We start from the raw sequence: 21,786 nt of genomic DNA, 5'->3' as shown, positions 1-21,786 counted from the left end.
CTTGAGTGTACAGGGTTTGATGAGGTCAGATCAACATATGGAATGTCAGAACAGGTCAGCTCCATATATGGAGATCTAAGGATGGCAGCGGGGGTAGTGTCTTGTCTTCTCTATGTATGGCTATCCAGGGTTTGTTGAGGTCAGAGTCGTGATCTTCATATATGGAGACGGCCATATATGGAGCGTATTATGAGGAGTGTGGGACTGACGGCCATATATGGTGGTGTGACGTGTCACAAGCATGTCACAAGGCGTGATGGACTGACGGCCATATATGGAGGCGTGACTGATGGAGCGACGGAGCGATGGGTTTTACAGGTTTTCATAGTAATCTGCGACCTAACAAACAAACAAACAAACAAATGCAATCAAAAAGAGTCATCCAAGTCTTATTTAGTGCGAGAGGAAGCGCGAGCTCCAAAAGTGCTATTTTGCATGCCACTCTACAAAAATGGTATATACCGTTTTTCAAAATGGTATGTGCCTTTCCAAACCGATATGTGCCATTCCTGGGAGTGGTATGCCGTAACAAAAATGTTTTGTACGATTTTTGGTTGGTTTATACTACTTTCAGCAGTTCCGTGGCCGTTTGGGGTAAAACTCAAGTCTCTCAAGTGGAAACCACGACTGAGTGCAGGGGGCCTTTATAGTCTAGCCACGAGGCTAAAGACAAACCTTAGCCAGGCTAGAAATAATTATAGTAGAGCAGGAGGTAGGATCTGGGATCAGGTTATTCGATCAGATCACCCAGCCGGAGCACACACAAGTCCAGGTAAGATTAATTTAAAAATGTAAAATGCCAATTAGGTGCCAAAAAGCTGTTTGGGAGCAGGTGTCTGCATGTGGCTCTGCTGCTGCTGGTTGCTGCTGCTGCTCTTTCTCACAATGACCACTTCCTGTCTGTCATGCTGCTTCCTCCAGAAGCGTCATGGTGAAACCACAAGCTCATTATCTGCTTCAGTTGAACGCACACACGCACGCACGCACGCACACACACACACACACACACACACACACACACACACGTGCACACACACATGCAATGGCCTTGTAGCTATAGTATACAGTGGTTCACAACCTTTTTAGGTCACGGCCCCCACTTGGTATTGTTGAGCAATTAGTTTTAGTTTGAGGAATTATACATTTAGTTTGACTCATGTTCCATAAATTATGGTGAAAATGCCTCTAGATCTGCTATTTTCAAAATGTTTGCTTCCTTCTCATATTTGACAAGGTTGATTACTTTTGATGCAATAATGGTCTTCTTTCTTTATCCCCCCCTTTCCCCCTCTTAAATGGTCTTAAAAAGTCCTTAAATTGTCACTTCACTGTCATTCTGGTTGAGAAGTTACCAATGAACACATTGTGAAAAAGATGCATCCCGGTATGTTACTGACATTGTTGACTCCATTGTTGAGTTCACTAGCAAAATGTTTTTGTTTCGACATCAAACCCAATGAGTTGTACATAATCAATTAGGTCATTAGCAGAACGTCATTATTTATCAATCAATATTTAGCTGTACCATAGTCCCAAGACCGTGAAAATGAAGCTATAGTGCATTAAATCGTAGCCTATATATAACTCAGCCTACATTTAATTTGTTCTTTATTTTAACATCTTTTGTAAATGAATGGCCTCTACTAAACCCTACGAAAATAGCATGGAAATACACAAGGTGTCCCACTCTTCAGAACAATGTATTTTGCTATAGTCAATAAATGTAGAAAAAAATCGCACCAGAAAAAAGAAAAGGAAAAAAACAAAAAACAAAAAAACTACACCACAGACAAAGAGGAAACGTGTGTGCTGTCATTGTTCAGAGTTCACAGCGAACATGGACTCGCACGACGATCAGAGCCTAACAGGTCAGAATCATATCTCTTAAATAGCATTATTATTGTGTATTAAAACAGCACACTTGTGTGTTATGTTAATTTTTTTACAAAACATAAGCACTTCAGCCATATACTTTGGTCTAATAGCCGATCTACAATGTGTCACAGTGTGAAACTTGTGAAATGGGACATTCTGTATGAGCACTTTTACTTTTGGTACTTTAAGTACATTATGATTCTTTATTCAAGTACATTTTGAACACCAGACTTTCACTTGTAACATGAGTATATCTATATTGTGGTATTGACGCTTTTACTTAAAAGTGCAAAATGTGAATATTGTTTTCCAACGACTGCTTACTTAATACTTATTATTAATATCAATGTGCTGCTGCAGTGGTTTTCAACTCTTTTCATATAAAGGTCCAATAATTATTGGGCATTTGAGCCACAGACCACCATTTGATGACATTTAGCCTCTCAGGCCCAAAACTTTGAATCATGTTGTTGTATACACAAGAGGGTGTGCGTTATACAGTCATTAATGGCACGCCTGTGCTGCTGCACAGCACATGCACATGCACAATGCATCTACAGAGCATTGTACTTTTCTGCACATAATGAATGCATGTTTTCTCTCGTAACTTCAACCGGATTCTGCGAGAGAAACAAGCTAAACAGTATAGCTCACTTAGCTGTAAAGTCTGAACTGAAAAAAGCCATTTAGCCGACATAATTGTCTCCACCAGGCCGAAGGCATGGGGAGAGAGTATGTTTTGCACTCCGTCCGTCCGTCCGTCCGTGTGTCCGTCCGTCCGTCCGTCCGTCCGTCTGTCTGTGATCAGCTAATCTCCGGCACAGTTAACCCGGTCAATGCCAAATTTTGCACACACACTCCCTGGATGCCAACGATGAACCTCTGCCCCAACATTTCCAGAACGGCCTGTTATAGCGCCACCAGGAGGCCGCTTTGTGCAAAACAAGTTTTTGGACAGTACACCTACAGATTTTGTCCAAACATCAAGCAAATTGGTACACAGTCTCTCTAGAGCCATTCAACGAAACGTGTCTTTCAGATTTCTCAGACTCCATCCTGATTGGCTAAGATTGGCTTCCAAAGCAAGCAGGAGTGCTCAGTTTCAAACAAAATGCTGCAAATCATGAACACATCGTGTGATTTCCGTGAAATTGTGCACGCACATTCCCACTAGGCTGAGGAAGAAATGCCACATGAACATTTTCAACTCAGCCTCATGGTGGCGCTATAACTGGCAGAAAAGTGTTTTTACCTCTAACTGCACGGATCTGTGGATAACTTTTTATGCCAACTCCCTAGAGGCCAAGGAAAAACCTTTGCCTGGAATTTTTCACATCTGCTCTTTATAGCGCCACCAGGAGGCCGACATATGTAAAACACATTTTCTAATATTACTCCTTCAGATTTTATCCAAATTTCACGCGAATCGGTACACATGCTCTCCATAGTCATGTGATCAAGACGGGTTTGTTTGATTTCTCATAATCCACCCTCATTGGCTACGATTGGCTTCTAAACCTTTCAGGAGTAGCCCGCTTTGTACCCGTTTTGTACAAATCGCCACAACTACTCAACGCAGCGTCCCATTGTGGTGAAACTGTGCATGCATATTCCCACTAGGCTTTGGAAGAAATGCCACTTGACAGTATTCAAATCAGCCTCATGGTGGCGCTACAACAGGCCAAGCCACGTCACACACACGCACGCATGTACGCACACACACACACACACACACGTTTATATTGCTCCTAAACATTTTGCCAAACATCACACTCACACTCCTATCCTCCTGGTGGAGACCTGTGCCCAGAAGGGCACTTTTTCTAGTTTATTTTGGGTCCAAAGCCCTTGTCAGTTACCTCTTTTTTTCTTCCTGTTTTGCTGGCATCCCAATGAATATACAGGTCCCATGCTTAGCAAGGAAATCCAATCTAAAATGAGTAGTTTAGTCACCAGATGTGTGTGTGTGTGTGTGTGTGTGTGTGTGTGTGTGTGTGTGTGTGTGTGTGTGTGTGTGTGTGTGTGTGTGTGTGTGTGTGTGTGTGTGTGTGTGTGTGTGTGTGTGTGCGCGCATTGTGCGTGCGTGCGTGTGTGCTGGTTGTCAAATGACACAGAGAAGAGGCCCCTTCCACCTGAACAGGCCCCCAGCCGCAAGACTCCGCCCACCAAACCCAGACGCAGCATCAAGCTGCGTGGAGCGGGGCCAACGCAGCAGGCAGCCAATGACCTGCGTGGGGCGGGACAACCACAGCAGCCAGCCAATGACCTGCGTGTGGCAGGACAACCACAGCAGCCAGCCAATGACCTGCGTGGGGCGGGACAACCACAGCAGCCAGCCAATGACCACAAGGATCAGGTAGGCTACAACTGTTACTTTCATAGAGCCATAAACAAGGCCCCAGTGAGGCTCTTCAACGTTGAAGCACTGGGCCCTAGTGGTAAGAGGGGGGACTACAGGCGGACCTGTGGATTCATGACCGGGAAACCCCGTGGAGCTGGGCTTTAACATTGAGCGCTCGGTTGCACTTGGTCAAATTTGCGGAAGTAGACGTTCTGAGACGGTTCTTCCGGGTGCTTCAAAACGCCACTGAGAAACTTCCACTGACATGAATAGCGGGGGGGGGGGGGGGGGGGGGGGAATGGAACCAGTTGGTGGAAAGGGGGCCTTAGTGTAGTGTAGGTATACAGTGCATTGGTTCTAAAATGTTTTAATTTCAAGGACTCCTATAACTCAGGCCCTTTGGTTCCAGAACTGGTTCCATTCTAGCCTGGATCCAGCCCAAAGACCCCGCCCACTCTCTGAGTGGACTCCGTCTCTTGGTCTGGTGTTGCACTGTGAACCTATAATTTCTTCGGTACAAAAATGTATTATCCAATGAGAATCGGTGGTGGGGGTGGGTCTAACGAACAACCAATCAGCGCCGAGTCCCGTTTTCAGCGTCATCACACAGCGCAACACACAGAGGAAGGAGGGAAAAACAACACCAATGGCTACTGCATAGTTGAGGGAAATTCTAATCCCCTCCCCCTTGAAATCGCTCAGACAGGAGACAATGTCAGACTGAAGCTTCAAGAAAGCTACAGTCTGATAAACAGGATAGTTCCATTCTAGATTCTTGCAACCTTGGTGCTTTCACGGAGGAACCCACGGCCAGTTCCGGATAGGGTTCTGAACCAATTCATTTTCAGTGGAGTTCAATATCAGCACCCTGACTCAGAATGGAGCAGATCGAGGCAGAGCCATAATTCATTACATTAGCATCATTGGTAACAAAGGAGAAGGAAGTAAGGCAGAGGCCCAAATGCCCAATTGCTTTCCAATATGGCTGCTGTGCATAGAGCAACCTATTGTAGTAGTCTAACACAGGATCTTTTGTCATAATTAGACGGGATGATTTAGATTGCGAGTTATGAACGTTTTAAGATTTTCGTTGTCGTCAGCTAAACAGGCAGGGAACATTTTCGATGACGTGTCACTGTTGTGCAACACCGAGGATTGCGCAACAAGCGCCTATAGGCTGTAGAGCGATGCGATCAGTTTTCATAGCACTAATTTGACGGAGATTAATAAATCTCCGTCTCGGGCAACTGACCGTGAACTTGAACTTGACGGTGATCTCCGTCTTGCGCCTCCAATGTGTTAATAGCCTACTTGCCTGGGAGAAAACAAACAAAACAAGAAGCATTCTTACTGGCCCCACTGTGAATACAGATGCTCATTATGGACTGTGCTCAGATCTGTTTGAACAGCTGTCCTATATCTGTCGTATTTTATTGTATTTATTATAAAAAATATATATTATTTGTTTTGTAGTGTAGATTGGCTATGGTATTTTCAGTATAAAATCAGGCATCACACCATCAAGGCCTGCCAAAATACATTTCTGTCGACAAAATCAATTTGGCCGACTAAAACGGAAACCTTTCAGTTGACTAAAATATGACTACAATAAATTACATTGTATTCAAAAGACTATGACTAAATTGCTGTCAAAATTAACACAGTGTCCAACTTGTTGAGGTCATAGCCTACTCATTATAGTATCTGGGCAGCCTGTAACCTCCATGGACATACATGGCCATCCCCAAGACACAGGCTGGCTGAGTGGTAGCACCTCGCCTACAGATTTGTCCCGGAAACATTGGTTTTGGAACATCTGTTTCGCTTCACTGGGCTCAGAGCAAACATTGCTCCCATTGCCTATAACCAATAATTAATCACGTCAAAGGTGAACACATGTAAGCACTCAAAAGCAATCTAAACAGTATGATGTAAATAACATTAAAAAACACCAACATTTTTAAGAAACTAACGCCCTTTTAATAGATACCAAACAGCAAGAGACAAATACTGTAATGAACATTGGATCTTTGTATAAAATCAATCAATATAAAATAATATTGATATATAATATGTAAACTATTGAAATGTACAATTCATGATAAAAAAAAGGTTCATATAACTGAACAAGTTTCTAATTGTGATGGCAATATAAATTGTGATAATAAAAGTAAATTCCGGATACTGGAATTTCACTTGGAGTGTAGTGGAGTATTTCTACATTGTGGTATTGATACTTTTAGGCTTTTAACATGTGAGTACTTCATCCATCACATGCAGTTTGTTTTGGTAGCCCCAAAAAACAGGGCAAAGTCCTGCTCCTTTAGTAACAGTCCAGCCACGAGTAGTTCAGCAGCACTCTGTTCACGCGTCGGGACTGATAGTGATACTCGCTTTGTCTGGCGCCGTCCGAGAAGTACAAGTAGCCGTGGTTTTGGAACGCAGCGTCCACCTGGTACCCGATGCCCGGGAAGTCCTTGTACACGGACTTGGGGTACCCTCGGTCCATTGCGAACGAGCCCTCGTCGAAGCTCCAGTACAGGTTCTTGGTGAAGAAGAGGGTCTTTCCCGTGGACGGTACGTGAACGGCGGCGTCGATGTCCGAGACGTAGGAGGGGAAGCCCAGGGTGGACAGGGGCTTGGGGAAACCCCGCAGGACCGTGGTACCTCGGGTTCCCCAGTACTGACGACCGTGGAAGAAAAAGACGGTGTCCTTGCCTATAGGCGGAAAGGAGCAATGAAGGGAAGTTAAAGGGGTAGTTCACCCCCAAAAAATGCTTATTTTCTATCAATTACTCACCCCATGAAGCCTTTGAAGATTGTTTTTGTCGCATTCCTAAGCCAATAATTTGATGACCGGCTGAGACTCAATGGAGATTTGAGACTCAGCCGGTCATTACATTTTTGGCTTAGGAATGCGACAATTATTATTATTATTATTTTTTAAATTGAATGAATTCAAGGCTCCATGATCTACAAACGTGTGCAATTGCTGATCAGCAAGCTTGTACATTGGCTATTTTCGAATACTTTTCGAATCGTTTTCACTTTCAAACAGTACAGAAGAATGAACATACTCAAGTAAAGTAAAAATTACCTCAAAATCGTATAGTAATTGAGTCAATGTAGACTACATAGTTACTTTTCCCACACTTTTTTACCTTTGTGTTCGTACGCAGCACTGACGCGGCTGATCCGAGGCCACGTCGAGCTGATTCTCTTCATCGTCAAACCGTTGCCGTTCTTCTTCCAGTAGTGGCCATTTTTGAAGAAGTGCAGCTCGTTGCGGATGGCGGTGGCCGCGTCGAACTCCAGGTCCCGGTCGCATCTGGTCGGAGGACGTGGCTTGGGTCTGGGTTTGGGATCGGGTTTAGGCTTGGGCCGGGGTGGTTCGGGTTTAGGCTTGGGCCTGGGTTCGGGGTTAGGCTTGGGTTCGGGGTTAGGCTTGGGCCTGGGGTCGGGCCGGGCGGTCCGGGTGCCGTACAGAGCCTGCACTCCTCTGCGGTCATCGGCGGGCAGCACGTAGCCACGTGTGTCAACGTAGTGGTAGGTGGGGAACATCAGCGCAGAGCGGTCCTCAGAGTGACCCAGGCCTGTAGGGGTCAAAGGTTATTAGAGTCATCATTTACTAGTTTAGTAGTAAAGGGTCTGTTTTAGTTTCATTTTACTGTTACTTTTAGTATTGGGGGGAGGAGGGTGTGCAACATTGTTTTCTCGCTCAACACTAAACAAACAAACATACAGTACAGTGTAAGTGTATATACCCTTGCACTATAGTATAGGGTAGTCGGGTGAGAACTGACCGACCGAGCTAAATGATGTATGCATGTTGTGAATTTTCAATTCTTGGGGTCTTAGAACTGACATGCAGCCAAAATATATCGGAAGATACAATTGTCTTGTCTTACACTACAGTAACCCCCTTCCTTTTCCCCCCAACCTATTTATTTTTTATTTTTGTGATGATTTGAATTTTGTTGTTATTTTTCATGTTATGATTATGAATTGAATACCCTGGACCTGAATGGTGATATCCTTTTAGACTGACTGATAGTAAGTAAGTCAGAGAGGCTTATTGTCGGTATCCGCCAGGGTGCGGGAGTCTATCCCCGTTTCAATGCGCTAGACCCCTGGGAGATGGAATGCTGAGGTGGAGCACCACACCTACCATCAGCTCCCAGTACTTACCGCACAACATCAAGCCGTGCTACTCATACGCTGAGTTGGCAGTGCCCGGGATCAAACCCATGACCTTGCGGTCGAAAGGAGAGTGCTCTACCGACTGAGCAAACCGGACACAAATCTGACTAATAGTATTCAATCAATCAATCAATCAATCAATCAATCAATCAATACCCTCACCTAGGGCGTGGCCTAGCTCGTGGGCAGCCACCAGGAGCAGGTTGATGCCCCTCTGTCCCAGCACCCACTTCTCGTCGTCGTCGAAGTGGGTGTCGCCTCCTTCGCCTGGGCCCGGCGCGTTGGCGTGGGCCAGCACCCCACTCGGACCGTCGAATGGGTAGAAGTCCCCATGGTGCCTGGCTTTGAACAGCAGCATGATGTCTGCTGTACCACTGGAGATCTAGATAGATAGATAGATAGATAGATAGATAGATAGATAGATAGATAGATAGATAGATAGATAGATAGATAGATAGATAGATAGATAGATAGATAGAATATTAATATTAAATGGATTTATTTTTATTTTTTCAAAAAACTATGAGTAGAAAAAAACCCAAATCTAAACGTGCCCTTAAAATGAACACCGCGTCCATGACGTATACCTGCTTGAAGTCCAGCGGGATGACGTCGCTGTAGAGTTTGAAGGCGTGGGCGATGGTGGCGTCCACCTCCCTCCTGCTCAGCTGGTTGGTGTACAGGGTGATCCTGTAGGTCACCACCCTCTGCCGCCAGCGGGGGCGCCCGGGGAAGTGCTGGTAGTCGTCCACGTCGGGCACGCCGCAGCGGGGCTGCGACATGACCTCCAGAGTCCTGGCGTCCGGCCTGCCCGTCACCTCCAGCCCGAAGAAGCGCTGCATGCTCTCCAGCGTCTCCTCGAAGGAATGCATGGTGGCCTGCCTGTGTGCGGGGGTGCAACGGTTAATCTACTTAATCGATTACGATCGATTATGAAAACACACACACACACACACGCACGCACACGCACACGCACACACACACACACATACATACCATATATATATAATGAATGGAATTTTTATAGTGCTTTTCCAAGTGCTCAAATTAAGTGCTTTACAATGGTTCATTCATTCATACATCGGGAGGTGAAGCGGCGAACAGGCGAAGCCAGCGTCCTCACTTCCCACATTCACACAGCAATGGTGGCAAGCTCACACCGACCGACTCATTGGAGGCAATGTGGTCAGGAGGAGCCAGGATTAGAACCACTGACCCACGGTGTGAAATGAGGGAAACAAACCCATGAAATGTAACAATGTGTATGTTATTGTTCTCTAATGCAATTCCAATAGTGAAAGCTGTGTTGTGTTTACCCGGCGAAGAAATGGCGGATTCGCCCAATTAAGCCGCAAATTACCCGTAAAGAATAAGCGAGTTGCAGCTCTACTTGCCTGGTGCTGGAGTTGAAACTGGGCGGCTGAGCATTGTAGTAAAACTGTGAGAGGTAGTCCTCCGCCCGCTCTCTGTTGCTGGACACTAAAATAAAAAAACAACAACAAACATAGTACACTGAAATAAAAAATAAAAACAAGGGCTTTGCAGGAAACTAACTGAAACTGTATTGTGTTTTTAAAAAAAAACTAAATCAAATCGTACAGAAAATGTCCCTTTAGTCTTTGTTGAAAATATTGAAAAGAAAGATGTGACAAATCTGATCTTCATTATGCTATTCTTGCTACTTGTCAGGCGTCGTTCAACCTCGAACCCCTGACGCATGCATAAGAAAAACTTAAGAAACTTAAGCCCTTTCAAAAACATGAAAAACTAAGGTAGCAAATACGCTTTAAAAGCTCATCAAAACTAAACTGAAATGGAGAACAAAAGGTCAAAACAAAATACAAAAACAAAATTCTAAACTGTAATAACCTTGATTCACAGTCGGCGGTTCCGTCGGAGCGCCGCAGCAAAGCCAGGAATACGCCATTATGATCACGACGGTAACGACCGCTCCATGATCCATGCTGGTACTGTAGCTCACACCTGAGGTGGAAGAAGTCAGGGTCAGAGGTCACCAACATGTCAAGTGTACACACGGACAAATGTGGCTTTACTTGGTCTTGATTTTCTTTTTTACAAGATATTTATAAGAGCTAATTACTGAATGTTAAGTCTCCAGGTTTCCTTCAGAATATCTAGGACACGCATTTACTACGACACTATGGCACATTAGGAGTCCAACTAGTACTAGTGGTTCTCAAATGTTTTATTTGCAAGGACCCCCTTAACCCTGAGAGTACAAATGGAAGTATTGGCATCAAAATATACCAGTATCAAAGTAAAACGACTAACATTTGTAGTAAAATAACTGATCTACAAGCTTAGGAATTTGCAGAAAATAGCTGATATAAGCTCACAATGTATGCATCGCAATGCGACGGGCTGTGAGCTATTTTCAAATACCCGAACTACTGTATAAAATATGGATTAATTGGTTAATGTATAATAATAATAATAATAAAATAATAATAAGAATAAGAATAAGAATAATATATAGGCCTATCTAAAAAACCTATACTAACTATCAAATAACAAAAAGGTTACCTCTGTGAAGCGTAGTGGAGTAGAAGCAAAAGTATCGATAGTAGGAAAATACTCAAGCAAAACAAAGTTGCTTAAGTATACACGTACTTTCCAATTCTATAGCTACAACCTTCTCCTATCTGCAGAGAAGAGGGTCTGACAACTCCCTCTGACACACCTCCTTATATAACCAGGGCTCACAACGTTCGTATGCGTGAGTGAGTGAGGCTGTTCGTCATTTCCCCCACTTGGGGTGTGTACAATACGTGCTGCTTACGGAGGTTGCGTAAATGCTTACCGTAACGGGGGGGTTGAAAGGGGGAAGGAGGAATGTGTTGCCCGAGGCTGATGTATCAACGGTTCATTCTTTAGATCAGTGGTTCTCAAATCTTTTTTTGGCTCAGGGCCTAATAACCTTTTCATCCACGGCACCGCTGAATTATATTGTTTTGCACCACCTTCATTTGTGTCAAATATATAACTCTTTCCCCCCTTAGATACAATGGCACGAGGAAAACACAAGAGAATATCTGTTTCCATTCGGACAGATCGAAAATAACTTTTGTACCTGGAGTTTAACCACTAGACGATCTATAAGCTCACAACGTGTCGCAACTAAACACGATGTAACCTTGTAGATTTTGTGACCTTGTTATTTTTGATGAAGAGACTTAAAGGACCACTTAACCACTTTTCAACCTATCTTCAAATAATTGGTCCTCACTAATGATAAAATAGCACATTGTTATCCTACTCGGTCTGTGTCTCATGGGAGGGCTGTGGGAAGTTCAGAAACCCATCCACCAGTGATATCATCGATGGGGAATCCAAGTTAATAGAAACAGCATGCTTTATATTCCTGAAAAGTTGCAATGCAAAAATCCATAAACGCCATGAACGTTTTTTTATGGAATGATTTCAGAATCCTAAAACACACTGCTTAGAGTTTAGCGAACTGTTAGAGATGTTGTGAAATGTTCTGGCAAAGAAAGTGCTGACAACAGTGGAAGGTATATCTCTGTATTTCACACACAACCACCTCTCACAAAACTTCCTCAAAGCTGAGATCAAAATAATGACTGTTTATAGCTAATTAGCTGTATTAGCTAGTTTGTCACTAGCAGATCTGATCTACAGGTGTTGTGTTGTGTTATTAGCTAGGTATTTTTTGAGGAAAGCTCCTCTCCTCTCCTCTCCTCTCCTCTCCTCTCCTCTCCTCTCAGTTGTGTTATGTAAGACAGCTGCCTGATCACTGACCTCATACTGTGTGTGTGTGTGTGTGTGTGTGTGTGTGTGTGTGTGTGTGTGTGTGTGTGTGTGTGTGTGTGTGTGTGTGTGTGTGTGTGTGTGTGCGCCTGAGCTGTCACCATGCACGTGTCCCTGCATCACCATGCACATGACGTGACATTATCAATGTCACAACCATGACTCACCTTTACACTATTGTGACAACTTAATATTGTGACTGATAACCTAATCCAATGAGTGGCACCCAGACCCCCACCAACTGATTGGAACTACCGGTGCTAATATTCACCAAAACCAGACCAGAACTCCCACCACAAAACTCCCGGTAGTCAATGTATATCTTTGCAACCTGGCAAGTATTTCCTACAGCTTTAAGTCCAAAAATCTGAATTAACTTGCTTTTGGTCAAAGTCTTCTGATATCTAAGTAAAGTAGGTCGGGAGAGGCCGGCTTATTGTCGGTATCAGCCAAAACGCAGGAGTCTGTCACTGTTACAATGCGTTGGATGCGGTGGATTGCTGAGGTGGACCTCCACACCTACCATCAGCTCCCAGTACTTACCACAAGACTTGATTGCTGCACCAAGCCGTGCTACCCATACACTGAGTTCGCGGTGCCCGGGATCGAACCCATGACTTGTGGTCCAAAGGCGAGATCTCTACTGAGCTACAAGGACACAGAGATATCTAAAACCCTATAAACCACTAAAACACTATACAATCACTGCATGTAAAATAGCAGAATAACAAAAACAGACGATCTATACAAGCTTGTAGATCGGCTATTATTGCTGAAAGTGTGCCTATTAATGTTAAAACTCGGGTAGTCGTTAAAAGTTGATTTCTCCCTCTGTCATTTCCTCATATTTCTAGTTTATGTCATGCAAATTCGTCCAGTGCATGGCCTATACTGCAGGCCTGGTAGACTAGATTTAGAAGACATTTTGATGCTCTTGCTACTGAAATGTCTTTATATGGAGAAATCCCATCATTTAACATGCATCTCTATGGGGGAAAAGGACAGCTTGCCCTGTCTCCTCGCTGCTAACGTGCCAATTGGACAAGGACGTGTTGGGGAGGGACTTAGCGAAGGGCGGATCAAACTAGCGCTGGAAACCGATGCCAACTTCCTATTGGTTCAGCAACTTAGGTGCCCGCCTCCCAACCCCCCCCCCCCCCCCCCCCCCCTGCGATCACGAGGCTACTTTTCTTGTGTCAGGAATTTACATTAATTCTCTTTGTCTCCCTCTCTCCTTCCTTCCTTCCTTCCTTCCTTCCTTCCTTCCTTCCTTCCTTCCTTCCTTCCTTCCTCCCTCCCTCCCTCCCTCTCTCTCTCTCTCTCTCTCCCTCTCTCTCTCTCTCTCTCTCTCTCTCTCTCTCTCACTCACTCACTCACTCACTCACTCTCTCTCTCTCTATCCCCCCCCCGCCTCCCTCTCTCTCTGTGTCTCTTAGAGTGTGATAATAAAGAGGATGTGTCTGTCTCTCATCCTGGGGCCCCCGGATCCCCTGGAGCCGGGGTCTGCCGTGCTGAGGGCCCAGACTCTGCTGTGGTTCCAGAGGAGCCAGCTGCCCCGCCTGCGTCAGCCCGGACAGCCCCTGCCCTGCTGGCTGCACGGCTTCGCTACACGCAGGTCTCACTATAGCGCCGTTATTATCCCATTAAAGGTTTCATGACATTCATTTTCATTTAATTTAATTTTTCGTTTTTCTTTTAGGTTTTATGACCTCAATTACACCCAAACAACCTGAACTTTGAACGTTCAGACCACAGAAAATCTACTGAATGTTTGGTTTTGGGTTCTTTTTTGGGGGGGAGGGTGCAATTGAGCTTCAGAAAACGTAAAAAAAAAAAAAACAATTACAAAAACTTATTTTTACGTCACAATCCCTTTAAAGGAGTAGTTCACCCCTGAAAAATGTAAACTTTTTAGAGATGCATGATGTTGAATTATGACATACGTACTGTATACTCGAAGCCTCCGCTCTTGTGTTGGCTCTTCCAACACCCACCTTCTCCCCGTCCCCAACACCAAGCTCTGCACCATGGGCGACTGCCTGGGCCTTCTGCCACACAGACCCATGTCTGTGGAACTCCCTCCCCTCGCACCTGGAGAGCACCACAGTCATTTTTGTTTTGCTGGTCAAAGTAGATGTTTGGCCCCCCTCCCCACTAACAGCTGGCACTCTTAAAGAGACCGAGACAGGCAGACTGGCTGTTCTGCGAGTACAAAGCCATTGACGGTCACATTATAATTGTGTCATCAATATCGGTTCGATACCAATATGGCATTTTTATGGCCGATATGGCCCAAAAAAGCTGCCGATCTACAAGCTAACAACGCTTGAGCTGTGGTTAAACGCCGTGTATAATGTTACTTTAGGTGTCATGCTGCCGACCTGAAAAAACTTTAAAAAAAACTGAAAACAAACTTTACTTAACTGTAGAAAACACATAACAAAGGTTTCACCACACAGGGCAGATAAACAAACATAAAACAGCAGACCCGGAACACAGAGGCAACACAACGCTTATGTTCCGACACAGAGTCAAACCAACCAGTCCCTAAAATACCAGAGTCAATTAGTCCAACACTCAGTGCCATTGTCCACAGCTGTGTTCAAGGAGTTGAACGGTCTCTCAAGGGGGCGGGGAAACACACCGGGTAGAGGGGAAAATATCGACCTGGCATTGTACGTCCTGGGACAGGACGTGACATTAGGATCACAGCAATGAAATTAAATTAAATGAAAAGAAAAAAGAAAAGAAAAATAAATCTGAACAACTGAACTACTGCAGTACATAACCTCAACCTTAATGTCAAGTATAAAGTTATTTTCATTTCATTCAGGAAATAACGTACATATTTACTGTACGTACCCATACGAGTTCATTTGGTTCAATTTGTACACTCAGAGATAAATAAACACTGAGCATTTTTACAGTATAGGTCCAGAGATAAATGAATACATTAATAAATGGGTCTGTGAGCTATAATGCCTGTCAAGCTGGGGGTTCTTGAAAATCAATGATGCTCATACAAGAGTCAAGACTCATAAGTCATAAACACAGAGGAACTAACTCGTCACCACACACAACCACCTCTCACAAATAAATCAGGGAACTGCTAGTGTGTGTGTGTGTGTGTGTGTGTGTGTGTGTGTGTGTGTGTGTGTGTGTGTGTGTGTGTGTGCGTGTGCGTGTGTGTGTGTGTGTGTGCGCGTGCGTGTGTGTGTGTGTGTGTGTCAGTGTGTGTGTGTGTGTGTTCCTAAATAACCACCAAAAATAACATATAGCATCAACCTCATATCTCTGTATTTCACACACAACCACCTCTCACAAATAAATCAGGGAACTGCTAGTGTGTGTGTGTGTGTGTGTGTGTGTGTGTGTGTGTGTGTGTGTGTGTGTGTGTGTGTGTGTGTGTGTGTGTGTGTGTGTGCGTGTGCGTGTGCGTGTGCGTGTGCGTGTGTGTGTGTGTGTGTGTGTTCCTAAATAACCACCAAAAATAACATATAGCATCAACCTCATATCTCTGTATTTCAACATTGTGACACATTGCGACACACAGATTGAAGGTCACGTGTTGTGTTGCTCTCACAGGGAGGCTGAGGACATGCTAAAGGCTAAACCACAAGGCTGCTTCCTGCTCAGACTCAGCGAATCCAAGATCGGTTTTGTTCTGTCATACAGGTACACGCACACACATTCTTTACGCACTCTTTACATTATGTTTGTGTGCATTCGGGAGCTAAAATGTACAGTTCACTTAAACATAATTAACATGCCCACATCATGTTGCGGGCCTTACGAGCATTGATAGGCTACTGTACTCACATCATGAATTTAAATAATTTCAGAAATCATAGCAGACGCACACACTGTAGACCATAGATATACAGTACCTGTATGTCTATGCTGTACACAGCTTGGCTGCTGGAGCAACGGGCAATAGTTGGCAGCAGGGGCTGCCTCTGGCTCTATTAATCAGGCACCATTTGGTTCCATTTGTACACTCTCAGAGTTATACACCCGTAAGGGGGTTTTGGAACCCCCTAAGGAACCATGAGGACCACACTGGACCACCCTGGACCGACCACACTGAACACAGCCATCATTAGGTATCATTGGTAATGGTAACACCAAGTAAAGAAGAGGCCCAATTTATTTCCAATAAGACTGCTTGTCATTTACCTGTCCATTGTCCCTGATAAACACAGTGGCGTGCACAGATACACACCTGCCCTTTTCCCTCTGGACAAATGTGCCCTTTTGAAAAAAAAGTTTTGTTTTTGTTTTTTTGTACATGAAGTGTACACTGTACAGTATGTGGACCATGGTGACATTGATCAATTCTTGATAAACAGCTTCTAATATATTATTTAGGCCCCAAAATCTATAAATCTCACACTATTAAGGCAACCGGCCGGTTCCACGCGCTGCACAAGGTGCCCTTTTTTCACTTGAGCACCTGCCCCTCTAAATGTCTGTGCACGACACTGCAAATACATTCCGGTAGCCTACAAAATTGCAGTATTGTCACTGGCCGGCAGAAACAAGCTAACTCCATTTTTCAGGTTTTTGATTTTGTTTTCTTCATACATTAATGCTATTGAACACCCTTCACTGAACACACACGATGTCTGTGTGTTGGTTAGAACTCCACATGATGTTTTTCCTTGTATTTCCTGAAAAACATTTTATAGTTACAGTAGGTGGTTTCTGCCAGACAGCAGAGATATGATGTATTGATTGAGCAAGTAATACTTCTGGTTATTATTATCACCACAGAGGGAGGGACAGGTGTCGTCATTTCATCATCGAGGAGGAGGTCGCCACGGGCAACTATCTCATCGCTGGGGAGGACAGTCGCCACAGCGACCTGGAGGCGCTCATCACTCACTATCGCCGACATCCTGTGGGTCCGTTCGACGAGATGCTCACTGAGCCCTACTCGCACCAGGTGACATTTTTAGAATCTGTCTCAGCTCTTAACAGTCCCTGCCATTGACGGAGATCTCTGTCAAGTCTAATCCAGCGCTTTATCGCTGTTGATGGAGATCTCCGTCTAAGGGAGAAGTGATTCATTTTCCTCTCCCTTAGGCCTGTTGACAGGTGGCATCCTTTTTTAAAGGATGCCAGTGATGTGCAATTTTTGAGGGAAGGAGTCAGGCTAGCAAAATGGGTTGACAAAAGGTGGGTTATGGGCCCCAGGCTGAGAAGTAGTCAAATGTATTTGTTTTGGCAGGTTTGAATGAAGCTTAGTCTCAAATAATGACATTGGGATATTGGACCAGGAGGTGGTTTATCAAGAATACAGCCCAAATATGTAATCTCTTTTCTGGAGATTACTATGTCATAAACTCTCACCTTGAAAGCATGTGCATTGACCTTACTGAGGGAATGTGTGCGTGTGTGCGTTCGTGCATGGGTGCATGCACACGTGTGTGCAAATGGGTGAATTTACCATGTGTTTACCAAGAATCAATGATAATTTCATTTGATTGAACATTCATTATGTTTTACCAACAACACGCGTCTTTGCAATCTCTCCCTCAGTCTGGAGGTATTGTCGAGGAACTAGACGTCACGGCTAGAGTCAGCGTGACACATCCATGTGAACAGAACGCACGGACGCCGTCGTCGCCAGACAGTGACACACATGTCGTTCCCGATACAGTGCTGGAACTTGAAGCCCCGCCCCCTGCCACTGCAGTCCAAGGTCAGTATGGGTCTTAGCTTATGGGGGGCGGGGTTCCAGGTGGTTCCATTTGTATACTCTGAGGCCCCTTTTCCACCAAAATAACTTTGGTTCTAGAACTGGTTCCGTTCTAGATTCTTGGAACCTTGGTGCTTTCATGCTTTACGGTCCAGTTCCTAACCTAACTTTTAGGGTTCTGGACCGATTTATTTTAAGGGGAAAGTAACACTCTCAACTGGTTCAATATTAGGCGGGGAAAAAGAACCGAACTGGTTCAACCCCGGTGGAAAAGGGGGCTTGAGAGTTATTGGGAACCATTGTTTTAGTTCACTATAATAATAACCTTGTCCAGTCCGTCCTCCCAGACTCCAACCCAGTCCCAGAGTACGCTGTGGTCAAGAAGATGCTGAGGAAATCCTGCTCACTACCTGAAAACCATGTGAGAGATGCTACAGCACCGCCGGACAAGCCAGAGGCAAGACTGAAATAGAAAAAAAGAAAACCCACAAATAAATAAATAAATAAATGACACATTCCTACACTTTTCATTTCTCACAACTTTTCAGAACAATTCCTAAAAAAAAACAACAACATACCATTTTCAAAAGACAAATAAATAAATGGTAAATGGTGCATTTAAATAGCGCTTTTATCCAAAGCACTTTACATAGATTGTCAACAGGCATAAAAAACCCAATTTTCGGCATGTTTTTAGGTATAAAATGTGATGTAAATCAGGCTGTGAATGATATATCAACAAACCCCTCTGTAAATTTCTGCAGAATATAGTTATGAATAGACTGGAAAGTGTGGTGTATGTGAGTGCAACTGAAGTGGAGATTCTTTGTCCCAGGTATGAGGAAAACTCATTTTGAGAAAACAGCCTTGTATTGGACTGACGTTATGTGTCTTTCAGGACCTTTCACTGCTTTGCGGTAGATATTTTGACATTCGTTCTTTTCTTTTTTTTAATGTTGCCACTACTGTTGGAGCAGCCATAAACTACACAGGTTCATCCCGATGTTCTGGGCATCTTTGTAATGTTAGTGTTAGTAAAAAGCAGGTAAAAGAGTAACGTTTGAGGAAGACTAACATCAGTCACTTTTCCATTCACTGTAGTAGAAGAGGTGCGGATTTAAACCGCAGATATGTCGTCTCCGCCTACAACAGGAAATACGTTGCCTGCGACCATGAGACCCGTTTCTGAATCGGTCTATAGTGGGAGTTTGTTCCATGCCGTGGAACCAATAAGGGCACGTCTCAATTTGTTGACTTTTGGTGAGTGCGCAGATGACTGGAAAGACCCCTTTGAGCCTGGAAGGGGATGCAGAGCAGGCACAGTTTCTTTCTTGGCTTTGCGCTGTTGTCTCTTCAACATGGCACAGGATCTTCTGCTTTTCTCACAGAGAACGGCACCCTCCTGGACCTTTCTTCTCCAGGCCGGTCGATCCTTGGCTAAGTGTTCCCAGTGGTTCAGGTTGATCTTAAAGCTCTTCAAGGAGGATTTCAGAGTGTCCTTGTAGCGCTTTTTGGGGCCACCTTGTGCTCGTTTGCCACTTTCCAGTTCACCAAAGAAGACTTGTTTTGGCAATCTTGTATAGGGCATTCTCGTCACATGGCCAGTCCATCTCAGCTGGGCTGTTGCAAGCAAGGTGGGGATGCTGGGCAAATTGGCCTTGCTGAGGACTTCAGTGTCAGGAACTCTGTCCTGCCAATTTTGATCCTCAGCAGTTTTCGCCACTCCTTGCCCACACTGAGTCACGTAGGCGTCCAAAGGCTGCACTGGCCTTGCCGATCCTGAGGTTTATTTCCTCATCTATGTGTACAGCATGAGACAAAGTACTTCCAAGGTAAGTAAACGTGTCAACTGCTGAAAGCTTTTGGTTGTTGGATGGATGGTGGGAACAGTGTAGGGTTTTCCTGGAGCAAGTTGATACAGGACTTCAGTCTTCTTTATACTGATTGTTAGGCCAAAGTTGTTGCAGGCTGAAGAGAAGTTGTCCATACTGGCCTGTAGTTCCTCTCCTTCCTTCTCGTGTGCCAAATACCAACTTCTTCATCCCACAATGGCACATTCATCCCCTATATTTAATGCGATTGCATTCACACCTGCGGTGATCCGCACTCTGCTGTGCTTTGAAGAGAAGTGAAACCCCCGTTTTTTGGCGAAGTAGAATGCGCTTCATTGATTTGCATTAGGATTCGAATGAGCCTTCAGCCTTCACACCTGCTTAACGAAGTGCACTTTCCGACAATATGCAGCAGGATATGTTTTAATCGCAATATAGCATGCTGGTGTGAATAGTAAAATCAAAACTGTCATCAGAGTAGGCCTACTTTAAAATGTATTGGTCTGGTATGACAGTGCTAGTTTATCAGACTGTATTGTATTGAAAGCAGAAGAGAAGTAAGAACAGCACGCTTGCATGATTCTTATTTGACATATCTAGGTGGACCAGTGTGCAACCGCATGTACCGCAAGCCTTTTTATAAGCAAAGTGACTGGGGTCAAATTTGTCTTTAGTTAGTACTAACAAGAGTATTCTTTCGAGTGATTTCATAATAATCACTGAAGTGAGAGCTATGGGTCTATAATCCTTATGTTCTGCATGGACACAGATACAGGACAAACTCACTCAACAGGGAACTACGAACCAACAAGAACACAGGACTTAACACAGGATAACAGGGCACAGGTGAAACCAAAATACAATCAACACTAGCTATAGCAATAGGCTGGGGGGCTAAGAGGACACAGGTGGAACACGCACACGGACACATCACAAGGTAGATTATACAAGCTAGGTAAACAATAGGCAGACAGGAAACACTAGGTACAATACTACAAAATAAGAAAACAAAACCAAGGCAACAACAAAGTAACAGAAAACCAAACAGAACAGGAACACATGACCAATACAGAATATACTGAAATGACAGAACTATATGTTAATAAGTCCAAAGCCTAAATAAGGACGGACCGATCGGAGCGGACTGTGACAAGATGTTTGATATGAATTATCAGACACTATTTAACTTCAAGCTCCATGTTAGTCTAATTGAAAACGCACGTACATTTTCTTTTCTTTATTATTATTACAATTATTATTATTATTATTGTTGTTGTTGTTGTTGTTGTTCCCAGGAGGTGATTCCAGTCAACCATGGGCCAGCAGTGGGTTGTGCAGCAGGTGCTGAATATGCCCGGGTCAACAAACCTCCTCGCACCCGGGCTCATGTTGACTCCTCCCCCTATGTCAATGTGCCAACAGCACTGGCCCGCCAGCCAGCGGCCCAACACGTACTGACATTTCTTTTTACTTATAATAAATAAATAAATGGTCGCAATACCACCATGTAGAGATACACTGAACAGGCGTAGGCTACTGTCATTGCATCAAATATACTTAGTTTTTCACAAAATAAAAGAAAGACGATCTACATTCTACAAGCTCACAATGCGTTGGAATGCGAGATGTTGATTGTAGATCTGCTATTTAGTATAACCATAACGTGTGTTTTCAAATAATTGTAATGAGATGCCGTGGCATTGAAAAATGGTCATACCACAAGTAAAGAAAAAGTACCTCAAAATTATCCTTAGATCAATATACTTGTACTTAGTACCTTTTTCCCCTCACTGCCGACAGGACGTGTTGTCAGAGCCTCAAACGGAGGGTTGTTGTGACCTCCTGCAGAGACCAGGAGGCCAGGGAGCCAGGGGAGAGCCCGGCTCTTACTGGATCATGGAGCACCCCATGGAGCATACCTATGAGGAAACCCCTCTTCTAGCGGCCAGAGATCATACCTATGAGGAAACCCCTCTTCTGGCTGTCAGAGACCAGAGCAGCACTGAGCAGATTGACTTCTACGCTATGGGCAGGTGGACGGACATACA

The 21,786-nt window shown here is 44.3% G+C and overlaps 2 protein-coding genes across 2 annotated transcripts; one reads left to right on the top strand and one right to left on the bottom strand.

Annotated features, from left to right (window-relative positions):
- The first annotated feature begins 1,830 nt into the window (after positions 1-1,830).
- LOC306938241 (uncharacterized protein) lies at positions 1,831-21,657 on the top strand. The gene is made up of 8 exons (XM_079522317.1): positions 1,831-1,868; positions 3,990-4,231; positions 13,642-13,820; positions 15,791-15,880; positions 16,979-17,150; positions 17,747-17,909; positions 21,034-21,189; positions 21,539-21,657. The coding sequence occupies exons 1-7, from the start codon at positions 1,838-1,840 to the stop codon at positions 21,084-21,086; spliced, it is 930 nt and encodes a 309-aa protein (XP_079378443.1). The 5' UTR covers positions 1,831-1,837; the 3' UTR covers positions 21,087-21,189; positions 21,539-21,657.
- Positions 6,180-14,241, bottom strand: LOC306938240 (collagenase 3-like). Its single transcript, XM_079522316.1, has 7 exons — positions 14,153-14,241; positions 10,286-10,399; positions 9,807-9,895; positions 9,004-9,294; positions 8,579-8,798; positions 7,378-7,809; positions 6,180-6,934 (listed from the first exon to the last, which is right to left on the bottom strand). Exons 1-7 carry the CDS (start codon positions 14,232-14,234, stop codon positions 6,540-6,542), a joined length of 1,623 nt encoding a protein of 540 aa, XP_079378442.1. The 5' UTR covers positions 14,235-14,241; the 3' UTR covers positions 6,180-6,539.
- Positions 21,658-21,786: the final 129 nt, after the last annotated feature.

This window comes from Electrona antarctica (genome assembly GCF_951216825.1).
Source record: "Electrona antarctica genome assembly, chromosome: 15".
NCBI classification, from domain to species: Eukaryota; Metazoa; Chordata; class Actinopteri; order Myctophiformes; family Myctophidae; genus Electrona; species Electrona antarctica.
Note: the sequence above shows the minus strand (reverse complement) of the source record. Positions and strands in the feature narration are given on the sequence as shown.